Consider the following 12425-nt stretch of genomic DNA (forward strand, 5'->3'; position numbering starts at 1 on the left):
AAGCATCTTCCCTCGGCTATCTAGATAAGTTTCAAACATACTCATATTCCAGGTTTTTTTTAGATAAATAATTCAGGTAACCACTGCTTGAAACAGGCCCCTACATGTCAATATTTCAATAAAAAAAACCTACAAGAGAATATAGATGTTATAGAATTCATTCTGTCTGTATTTAATGTTTAATGTTCAAAATCCACGTAAATAGCAAGACACAAACACAGCTAACCTACGGTGACATTTAAAGGCTCAACCAGCTGGTAAACAGGGTCAGTGTTTGTGTAATAGCAACAGCAGTGCATGTAGGCTCGAATTAAATAAAACATCTGTGCTGATAGAGTCAGGGGGGAAGTTTTTAAACGTATTCGCCGTGTATCAACTTCTTAATTTCCCATTTTGCTAGGTCCAAAGGTGCAGGGAGGAATGCATGTACCTTTGGAGCTAGCAAAATGGGAAATAAAGAAATTGATACATGGGGGGTGGGCAGCAGGGTGGTGGTTAGCACTGATGCCTTACAGTAAGAAGGTTCCAACTGGGCCTTTCTGTGTGGAGTTTGCATGTTCTCCCTGTGTCTGCGTGGGTTCTCTCCAGGTACTCCAGCTTCCTCCCACTGTCCAAAGACATGCTGGTTAGGTTCATTGGTGATTCTAAATTGGCCGTAGGTGTGCATGTGAGTGTGAGTGTTCTGTCTCTCTGTGTTAGCTCTGCGATAAACTGGAGACCTGTCTAGCTGGGATAGGCTCCAGCACCCCCGCGACCCTTCACAGGACAAGCGGTGACAGAAGATGAATGAATAGTGGGGGATGCTTATAATCATAATCTTGAAACTTGTGGTCTTCTGAGTGTTTTTTGGACATAAAAATCTTTATCTTCTGCAGAGGATTTCTCCCAATATGATCATGACATGTAGAAACAGGTGTTAACGAAGGACAACTGAGTCCTTTTCTGATATAAGACATTACAGGTGCACACAAGTGATGAAATTGGGCCAGTTATCAATGAAAATCAGAAAAAAAATAAAAAAAAACTATAGGATAAGATGAAAATATTGTAACCGAGCATATTTAGCTGCAGAGATTATGGTAGAAATCTCCAGAACAGCTACTAAACAGACCTTCTGGAGGAACTTTTAATCTTACATTTCTTTTAACAATTCAGAGTTGCTTAAAGTAAATGAGCCCAGAAACGGCTACACGAATGTAACCAAACCAAATCCAGCTCCTTTGTAAGCACGGTTTATTGGCACACATAATGGTAAAGCATACATACCAGACATCAGATATGACACTGAACACCTCTGCTATATAATGTACAAATGGTGTCTAATAATACTAGGCTCAAACATATTTAGAAATGTGTTAGCTTCCTTACAAATGCACAAATAAATACCCATAAGATCCAATTGTATAAAGACGTCCGTCGCTGTCTTCTCACCCATTTTCAAACTGAAGTCCAACAAAAGAGATCAGGGATTATACTGTAGTATCAATTAAAGATTAAAGAACAAGTGTGAACACAAACACAGGGATCTCAAAGTGTTCCTGTAGGGTGGATAGGATTTTATCTTGTTTTTTTGTTTTTTTAAATGTAGAATTGGATTCTTCCCACAACAAATCATGACGATGTGACTGTGTGGATGTTTATTAACTTTGTGGCTTTGGTTGTGCACTAGCTAAAGAGGACAGGGAGCGGTAAGAGGAAAACCAGCATCCATCCAAACCACCCTACAGAAATCCAAACCTCCTGTACAAAAACAAAACAGCTGCCATATCCAAACTGCGTTCAGTGGCTCATTTACAGTGGACAAAATAGATTCCACCTCTATTTACAGAGCTACAAACCTTGTAACAGTGTTCCCAAACTGATGAACCCAAAAGCAAAATCCAACTGGTGTGTTTTAAAAAGCACATTTATCAAATGAAATCAAATTCCTATAAAATCATGCAGGAAAAGGCTTTAGTATCAGTTTGGGAGTAGGTCGTTAAAGGGAAAGAAGTCCAATTTTCCAAGTGGGGAAAGAAAAAGAAAAATCAACATTAATGCATCAACGCGGGTTGGCAGAGTTCACATACTGATCGGCAAAATTACAACGTGACTGCAAAGGATTCTGAGAGAAGCAAAATACCAATAGACTACGAACACAATCAAACTGGTTTGCATGAAATCACAATCTGTGACGACCGCAGTAATGTGGAAAAACAATCCTAGGACACGATTTTCCCTCGTTTGAAAGGAGTCCATAGCGGTAGAGAACTTTTATTTCCTCTTAATTGGAAATGGAAATAAACAGCAACAGCAGAAAGAAACCAACAGCCGCCTGAATTTCCAATAAAAATGCAATTGCCTCAAACAATGTTTCATTTGTCTCCAATGTGTTTAGATGCTTCCATTGGCTCTGCTGGCTGCTAAAAAACCACCTTGCTATTTTTGAGACATTTTGTTTGTTGTTTTTACTCTTCTTCTTTCCTCCTCACTGTCTACTGTCAGCGTGATGACTTGTGACCTGCAGGTCAACCAATCACAGCTGTGGTATTCCACTAGACGAGAGCTTTGTATCTGAGGAGAATTTGATCCGTAATTTTCCGCTGCATTCTTGGGGAAAAAGAAAAAAATGCCCACACCTCACCTATTTTTACATTACAGTTGCACACAACTTGTATGCGTTTCGTGTCTGTGGATATTGCTGTGCAATGCTGCCAGTTCTCAGTGTTCTCCTAGATGTTACAGAGATTCAGAGAAGAAGAAAATATCCAGGACGGACATATTTTTGGCTGGACATGCCGGCGGTGAGTTTGCAGACAGGGAGGGGGGGGGTTGATTCAGTACAATGTTATGAGGTGCAGAAGCACTGCCCTCAGGGGATGGGGAGAGGTTAAAAAGTCCAGTCCACATGGAATCAAAGATCTGTTCTTCTTTTGTTTTTACTGCGAAGGTTGAGGCGCAGTGCTCTCAGGCTTGCTGTCCTGGCTGGCGGGGGGTTTGCTGCTCCAGGGGGCGTTGTTGCCCAGAGCCGGGGAGCTGTTGAAGTCGTCCTCGTCGTCCAGGCCGTTGGTGGCATCGTACTGCGTGTTCTCCAGACGGGTGATCAGGCGCTCATCCTCGTCCCCGAACTCGCCACCCATCAGGGTCGGCTCTCCCACTACCATCACGTCCTGGAGGGAGGGAGAGAGATAGAGACTGAAAACGTTTACAAGTTGGATACACATTTAGTCCAACTGTTTTAATTCACATACTTCTTACACTCTTTCACTGCTGGGTATTAGCTTTTCATTGACAAAAGTGTTTGTTTTTGACTAGGCCAACCTGCCTACTTACCAATCTATCTATCTTTTTGTTCTTCCCGGTTTCCGAATTTCTCTAGTTTACATTTTTTAAAGTAAGCCTCCAACTAGTTTTGAAATCTACTAAACAAATATAATGATTTTTTACAGATTATGTTTTTGGTTTTGTTCAGGACTGTCCACATTTGGCCTCAGGGCAATTTGAAATTAATATGCTAAAGAGAGTGAGAAATCAGCAGAGAAGAAATGAATGCATATCTGTTTCATCTAATTCTCAGACCAAAGCGCCGGCTGAATGTCAAGTGAACGCAGCTGCACACAAAAAGACCTCATAATAACATTTGCATTACTTCAAATAAATGATGATGTATGTTGTCTGCTTTCCATAATTAGAATTTAATCAGCAGCCTTTTAAAACTGTGGGTTCAAAATAGCAAAAGGGCAAGAAGACAAAGCTTTACAGAGAAGTGTATTTTCCTCTTTCAATACAGACCCCCTGCTTGCAGTGGAATGACAGCGCAGGTGGGTGTTTCAGTGTGTTTAGGACTGGCACATCCAGTGAACCCATCCGTACGGTCGACCCCTCTCCAAGCGCCCCGTGCAAATGAAACCTTCCCGTACAGAAAATGAACCCCCCCCCCCCCCCACCAGCGCTCTGTGCCCGCCCCAATCAATACTCATCATGTAAGACATATTTCACAGAGATGGCCCTCTCACGGCGGGTCAAGGAAGGGAAGGAGAGAGATTTATCCATTATCCACTGATATCTGTGACGCGATGTGGGGGACTCCTGATAATTCTTTAGAGACGAATCCCTCCCTCAGTGATGCTTGCGTTTTGTCAAATTCCTCCGCACTCTAATGTTGATCAGTAACAATCAATAAGTGAGAATCAAGTCTTTTTTTTTTGTTTGTGAGTTTTTGAATCTCATCTTCCTTTGGCTGTCTAAGCATCTCCCCTGCTGGCGAGCCTAAGCACCACCCCTCGTAACCTGGGAAGAAGCTGTACAGTTAAATGGAGCGCACGCTTCACTGGCCATGTGTGTCAACGCTGCCTGGCTGGGGAGATCTCGCTTTCCTCAGCCATCTCCTCTGCAACGCACACGCAAAGAAAGCACAGACAAACACTCACATGCACTGGCACACAAACCTAGATAAGCTTACTGTACAATCACACCTTAGCACACGATCACACACCTGAACAGGAACGCAGACAAAGGCCCATGAATGTAAATCAACCCTGCACCAGAACGGGCCACAAACCCACACAAAGACGGACGCAGATAAAACACACGAGTGTTGATGTAAACATGCAAACAAAAGCACACTTCAACCCACCCCAACCCAAAAAAGAAAAACCCAAAACACACACACACACACTTTCAAGGAAAGCACCAACGAGGAGCGGCAGCTTATTTACCCAAGCAGTCCCCGAAACTCCCCCCTAGCGACCACTTCTACACCCCACTATGCCTTAATCAGGCTAATTAATTTAGGTGAGCTTTTCAACTAAATGACAATATCCACACTGATTTGTCAATTTGCATAGCTAATTAAGTCATTAGCTAAAAACGTGCTGATTGCCAACAAGCCTCACTATTCACCATCTGTTCCTGTGAGGAGGCCTGTCAACCTACCTCTGGCCAATTTTGGGCACCACCCACCCCCCTCAAAAAAAAAATAAATAAAAATTCCCTCCGATGATAACAGCTGGTGGCTAGTCTGAGACTGGGGAGTGCTAATTGTGAGATAATTAATACTGTCTACTTGTCTACTCATCTCGTTAGGAGTTAGCTTTCGCACTAGCTAAGCATTGAGGCTTTGAATGGGGCGACGGACGCCTCCTCCACGCTTCCCTTCATTCGCTGAGCTGAGTCATTAGCATATTTTTACAGAGATTAGCGGCAAGCAGGACATGTTTGCTCCTCGGGCCTCCAAAACAACAAGTGGGAATTTGGCGGGATGACGACGAGCAACAAGAGGATGTCTTCTTTGTCAGCTTGTTTGTTCTTTTGTGTTCCTCGCATGTAAAAACTACTTTAGAGGATAAGAGAATAAATTTTTCTTTCAAAAAAGCACTTTGTTAGTTTGTTCCTACTTTTTCTGGGGCTGACTGAGACTCTCATTGATTGCTATTCAAGACATGCATATATAAATAGAAGAAAAATATACAGTTTCTTTTAAAAAGTGTGTAAATTCCTGAAACTGCTAAACTAAATATGATCTTATTTTTTTCTTACTATCGAAAACTATTTGTTAGTTGGTTTCTGATTTCCCATGCCTTTCAAATGTATTCATTTCTATTCAAATATATTTAAAATAAGTCACAAACATATAGTTTAATTTAAAAGTTGTAACTTCCAGAAACAGCCATAAACAAAATTTACTTCAACCTTGGTTAGGGATTATTTTCAGTGGCAGATGAATACTCATTTGTTGTCTCCAGTGAGTATTTAAATGTTTATTGTGATTAAAGAAGCTCTGTCGGGTTTTCATTTTCATAATCAATACTAGTTAACCTTAAAGGATAAGAGCTACTGTTTTCTTATTGTCAGTTTCCTACTCCTTTTGGGGCTTTTAGACCTGAGCTCATTCATTCCTACTGAATATATAAACATTTATAACAGGTCATAAACACAGTTTCCTTTAAAAATAAGTAATCTAAAAAGGCTGAGCAGTGTAAAAGTTACTAAAAGTAGTTGGGGCATATTTCCAGCGGCGGAGCAATACATATTTGGTGAATATTTACATGTTTACGCAAAGAAACAAGCTCTGTTATATAGGTTTTACATTCATAATCAATACCTAATGTTAACGTTAAAGGATAAGAGCTAATGTTTTTCTTATTAGCTCTTGGCTGGTTTCCTACTCTTTCTGTGGAGACCTGACCTCATTCATTTCTACTGAAGAAACAAATATTTAAACTAGTTCATAAACACCAGTTCACTTAAAAATGAACAAAAGTTTCAAAGACTAGTTGGGGATTATTTTCAGTGGTGTACACATTTGGTGAACATTTATATGTTCACTGCAAAGAAACAAACATTCATACTCAATGCTTGTTTGTGGCTCCATGTATTGATGGTTTTTGTCATGTGACTGAATAAAATTAAAGCCTTCTTGTTTATTTTCTTTCTCATCAGATGAGTGGAATTAAAATTGAGTGTAAACAGCCTATAAAATCTTTTCACTATCAACTGCAACATGGGGGAAACTACTGTTTGTGTGGCAGCAGAAAATCATCAGTGGATTTCTCAAACTGTCTTTCTAAAACAAAAGTAACTGGAATTGTTTTCTTGAAGATGATTCATCCAAGTGTTCAGCTTTAATTGATTCGTGGGAAGTTTAAGTTTTTCTCAGGACCACCTGTGGGTGGTGCATACTTGAAACTCACGTGACTTGAGTCTCTTAACAACAAGATACTCAACTGAGTTAGAGGATGTAGTTCAGATTAACCTGGGTGGTGTCCTCTTTGCCTGGTAAATGGTTCTCTAACAAAACTCTTAAGACTCAAGTGAATGTGAATGGGGTGAAATTTATCGAGGAGAGATGTTAACATTGTAAGTGGCTGGTAAGCGGTGCGAAGGCGGAGTGGTAAAACATCTTCAAGAAAAGTCCAGTTTTGTTTTAGATAAACCACAACACGGATAACTGAGAATTTTCTTAGACATATTCTCAGACTGTCAGCTCTACTGTTTTATAAACCCTAGACCTGGGGTATCAAACATATGGCCCGCTGGCCGGAACTGGCCCGCCAGAGGGTCTGATCTGGCCCGTGGCATGAATTTGCTTCAAATCAAACTGGGCTGTATGTGGCCCCTGAACTAAAATGAGTTTGACACCCCTGTGCTAGACGGACAGTCGGTTAATTGTTTACTTTACCATTCATCTTGTGATCGCTTTTTATCTTCCTCTCTCACAAAGAGAAATAACTGAGTAGCTGCTAGGGGCCTGCTGGGTAAAACAAGCCACACAAGTTCGGCATTTAATTCAAACCACTAGAGGTCAGTGTTGCTCGTCGTATGAACACCCCACCACCACCTCCTCCTCCTCTCCTCCAGCCGCTGGTAACCCCCACCCCCCCACCCCTTCCCCTTCCCCATGCGAGGGTCCACTCCTTATTGTTATTGGGCTCACGTAGGCTTGTGTTCAGCCACAAACGAACAACTTCGCAGACAAAGACAGCAGGCGCGCAACATATGTAACCAGCATGTTACCAGCCACGCTGCCAGTCTTTAAGAGGCGTGTGAATGCACGACATGAGTGGTACGGCTGGTGTGTGCAATGTGTGTGTGTGTGTGTGTGTGTGCATGTGTGGGTGGGAGGGTGGCGGTGGTGGTGGTGGGGAGGAGGGCGAGCAGTGATGGAGTAGAGAGTGTGCATGTGAAGGAGGAAGGGGCTGGGGGTGGAGGGTGTATACAGATATCGGTGATAATGAGAGCTGGCACAGAGCCACACTGCCTTCTAGAGAGAAAACAATTTGCGCGTGCTGTATGTGTACGTGGGTGTACGTGTGTGTGTGTGTGTGAGACGTACATTATGCATTATGTGAGACGCAGGGAAGGAGGTAAAAGAAGAGAGCGAGGGCAAGGAATCTGAAAAGATGTCAGTAAAGTATAAGAGTGTGGTGGTGAGGTGAGGTGAGGTGAGTGTGCTTCTTATTCAGTGGTACTGTTAGAACATCAAGAAATTATGAAACCAGCAGAAGAACAACCTTCATGTAATTTCATAATTGAGGAAAGACGAAACCAAAAGTTTCTGCAAGTTCTGTGCCAGTTTGCAAAACATGTCACTGATGACGTATCTCATTAGTTTTTCTAGACAGGAATTATAAAACTTTTATTTTTTTTTATGGTTTTAGCAACTCATAGATTAGATTATGGTCTTGGGCAAATATAATAGAAGTTAAAAACTTAACTGAAACCACAGAAGCTACAGTTGGCTAAACACAGGCATTCTCCAGTATCCAGTATATCCTCCATAAAAGCAGCACTTCCAACATTACAAAAAGACACTTCCAGGGAACATAATCAAGGAACAGATTATGTCTTCTTTTCAAATTAGTAGTATATAAACGGAATTTCTGGGAGCGCACACGCTGTATTGAAAGGCAATAGCACCCTTAAATTTCCCATTAACCAGAATTAGCCCTGTGTACAAGATGATCACGCATTAACGCCAAACAGCTTCACTTTAACACCGACAAATTCCTTGCTGTGCCGGAACGATATGTGCTCAGAATCGCCGGTGTGCCACACCAGCGAGGCCACAGAACAGTAAATTGGAAGCTGTGGTGTAAATATAATACAGTACATGTATAATGAGACGGGTATGGAATAAAAGTTGTGCCTCTGCAGACAACGCACTCGGAACGGCATTGAATCCTGGAGGGGAGCGCCAGGCATGTGGTGTAATATTCAGCCGTTTAAGAGGCTGTTTAACCTCTAACTGTGTCAAGTGGCCTTTTATGGAGACACGAAGCCAAATTAGTATTTTATACCCTGAAACACAGCACCCAGAATCATTCTTAAAACTTGTCTTTAGATATGTTTTTATTTGTTATAATTGTTGGTTATTAGTGTGCTACATTACACAGTCTGGTCATTCACATCTTCCAGTGGAAGGCAAGCTGTTGGAAGAATTTTTAATTCAAAGGCAATAATGTGATAAATTATAATTTCAGAGTGTGTCTGGATGTGGTAAAACACTAATAATCCAATTCCAGTTAAGCTATTTTTCTAGTTTTGTTTATTTTATTATTTATTTATTTTAAGTGTTTAACTTTGGCCTAAATGCAGTTTTGGGGCCTTTTTTGAGGCTAAAAATTGATAAAATAAATACCCGATTGTTGAATGTTTCCACCAAATCTATTTAGTATGATATGAGCTAATATGCAACTTTTGTTAGCTGCAACATTTACTGCAGATTAAATATAGAAATATCTACACTGCCTTTGAAATATCAATCAAATCACAGTTTTGTAGCTTGAGTGGCCGAGTGCCCCCTTAGGAGGGCATCTGGCAACAAACACTGCATAAGGGCATGCTAACTATGTAGCATCCCACACATGCAGCCTACCCACTTAACGTCTATGCTTTCTATAGAACATATACCTAATATTACAAACTATTTTATGCAATAAAATACTTATGCAATAGTCATAGCCTAAACCCTAGTATTGGATTAATTCTGCTGCTATTTGTATAGGTAACAAACTGCATTTTGTTTGTATGTGCCTGTACTATATGGAATGACAATAAAATTTAATCTAATCTAGAGTGAAGAAGCATCAGCTGCTTAGCAGATGCTTTACTTTATTAGCACCAGTCTTGGTACAGGTAATGGTAAGACTTTGTGCTATGGTTTCGGGTGCCACTGCATCAACCTAAAGGGATATTCACTCTGAAGTGCGGAAATGAAGTCTTAAATTGATGCTGTGTTCCATATATTGACTCTCACAAGTCTGCCGTAAACGTAGAAGTGTGTTTTATCAGGACACTAGAATTATACACAAGTGAATACATTATTTTCAGCAGTTGAAAATGAGGCCTATAGTTTAAAGGTTTTCACTTGGTCAAAATCAAGGTTGAAATATTTCTGGTGTTTCAGTTATTTATAACAATTATATTTGCAGTAACATTTTAAACAAAAGTCTGTTTTTTGTTGATTTGCAGTTACTTTGATAGTTAAATTTATTGTTTAGCTGCTTTCAGAATCATTGTCTATAAAAAGTAATGTTGGCTAATATTTCATAGGATACAGCATGTGTTACTGTGTTACACACACAATGGATTTTGTTATCTGCTCAAAAAGCCTCTTATCTTTTCACACATCTGATTCAGACCTCACAGTCACAGACCAGCAATCTCCAAATGACCAAATTCATGTACAAGTGCAGTTTGCCACCAGTCCTAGGGGAAGCTGTGAGTTCACTGCCTTGCTCAAGGGCATTTTCAGTGTGGTGGCTGAGAGAGGGCAGAGTGTCACTTCCCCCACCCACATTTTCCCATTTGGTCCGGAAATCCGGAGATCCAAACCTTTTTTTTTTTTTTAAACCTCCAGGCTACAGCCACTTGGTTGAGCAACAGTGTCAGCTGGGTCTTTTTAAACATTCATATTCCAAGAAGTTGAGGCTACAACTGTTAGTTAAACAATGTAAAATAAACTGCAGCAAAGCAGCAGAAGAGCACTTCAGTTCAACTTCTTTATTGTCATTTCTAAATCCAGCTCCTAGATTCTTTGTACTATTTTTTCCTTTGATGATTTTTAATGTCACTTGTGTCACTCTTTATGATATTTCATGTATTTTTTGGGGCGAGATGTTTTCATAAACGTCCCTCGAGGTTTCATTGTCTCACTACGCGGCTTCGAGTTATTTTTTTTCCCACCCTCTCCTCCTGGAGTGTTTTCTCTCATTTGTGCAAATAAATTAAACCTAATAGCTGCAATACCATTAGGAATTTCTCCTGACTGCGTGTAACAATGCAAATATGCATGTGAAGACATAGGAAACAATAAAAGAGGAGGCAAACCGAGTGGAGCTGATGCTTACAGGTACCTGACTGGAGAGGCTGAAGTTGGTGGCGGGGCTGCGTTTCTTGCTGGCGGTGGTGCCCACGCTGCTGTTGGCGCTGCTGGCGGAGTTCTTCCGTTTCCTCCTCTTCGTGGTTGTCTGTCGGGCAGGCTCAGCTTTGGCACGACCAGCAAAGAGAAACAGAGGCAATGCCAAGAACATAATGCATACAGACAAGACGAGGTGTAGGGGTGTGTGCACAGTGCGTGTGAGAAGCACTATAAAGCAGGTCAATTCACTTGTAGAAACACCAAAACATGCAAAAAAATAGAAATAAAAATAAATATACTGTATGCATGCAGAGAGAACACACACGTGTTACAAAAATAAGAGCCACTATTTTACAATGATCCATGCTTTGTTTTCTTCAGAGGTGAAACCACACGAGTGTTAACATCTCCCAAGACATGCACTAGTAAGAAAGAACTCGTTTATTTGCATAAATGCTCAACAATGGGCTGATGCACGAACAGAATGTAAATCGACAAACCGACATTCCTCAACAGCATCAACCGTATTAAAACTGCACGTCGTGTTCGTCTTCATGAACATTTCACCTTAGTTTTATTCCTGTAGATTTGATTTGCTGAGCATGAGTGTGTTATAGTTTTAGTCTTTACATGCATTAAACATGGCATATTTAAAAACAGCGATTTATCTACATGCAGTTGAGCATCCATGATAAACTTGCACACAAAAATGTATTTCAGTGCATTCCAGCGAGCTCCAGAGCTCTGCTTTCTTATTACAAACTACAGACAATTGACACTGTAAGAGAGAAGATACCTTTTTTGTGATTTGTGGGAAATATTTCCGTTTTGAAGTTCTGTGGGTGTCCAGCTGAAACCGGAGCCAAAATCAGTTTTATTTTACTCAGGCGGTTAAAATAATTTCTTAAACAATTTATGACAGAAGGAGACCAGAGACGACAACAGAGAGAAGGGAGGGAAATAATTGAACATTCAATGCTAAACAGATGCTACTTAGATGAAAGCTATTCCTCCTCTTATGAGCAATACAGGATTCCTGAAGGTACAATTAAATCACAAATGAAATCATTATTATGAAAAATATATAAAGTACTGACACAGGTTAAACAGAGATCTTAGCGTTTCTGCTATTTACAAAATAATTTACATCGTGCATAATTTATGAATACAAAATTTAGCAAATCCTGCCAACATTTGTTAGAAACATTATTCCCTTTAATCTCAAGAGGGACAAGAAAGCACTGCTGTGATCTTCAAACAGATGTCTGGAAATGAAATACATTTTTCGAGGTTCTTACTAATCACACCAAGGGAGATGCTTTCATATTCGGTCGGAACAACCAGTGACTCATGATACAAGCAAAACTCAAACTATAAATCAGAGGCGAAACAATAAGCGGGATTTTTTATCGGTATCTCTTTTCTGACTTTGACGGACGTGTGTTTGGGAAAAAAAAAAAAAGCAGACCTATTGTGAGAGACAATCATTTCTGTTATCCAACCGGTTTCCTCCGATGCTGAACCGGTGACGCACAAAAATCACTTCCATTTCCACCAAAAGGACTTATCAGAGCATAAATGCGCC

General features: G+C 40.5%; 1 protein-coding gene across 2 annotated transcripts in view; it reads right to left on the reverse strand.

Moving 5' to 3' along the window:
• Positions 1–2771: 2771 nt before the first annotated feature.
• Positions 2772–12425, reverse strand: part of ldb2a (LIM domain binding 2a) — a 92292-nt gene continuing 82638 nt past the window's right edge. Inside the window, exons 7-9 of one of the 2 annotated variants that reach the window (XM_084549972.1) lie at positions 11637–11690; positions 10836–10966; positions 2772–3149 (exon numbers count right to left, since the gene is read on the reverse strand). In XM_084549972.1, the coding sequence (XP_084406098.1) occupies positions 2919–3149; positions 10836–10966; positions 11637–11690 (416 nt within the window). In that variant the 3' untranslated portion in view covers positions 2772–2918. Of the gene's footprint in view, positions 3150–10829; positions 10979–11636; positions 11691–12425 lie in introns of both variants that reach the window. The other variant, XM_084549971.1, reaches the window with a different exon arrangement.

The sequence above is a fragment of the Chelon labrosus genome (genome assembly GCF_963514085.1).
Source record: "Chelon labrosus genome assembly, chromosome: 8".
NCBI lineage: Eukaryota > Metazoa > Chordata > Actinopteri > Mugiliformes > Mugilidae > Chelon > Chelon labrosus.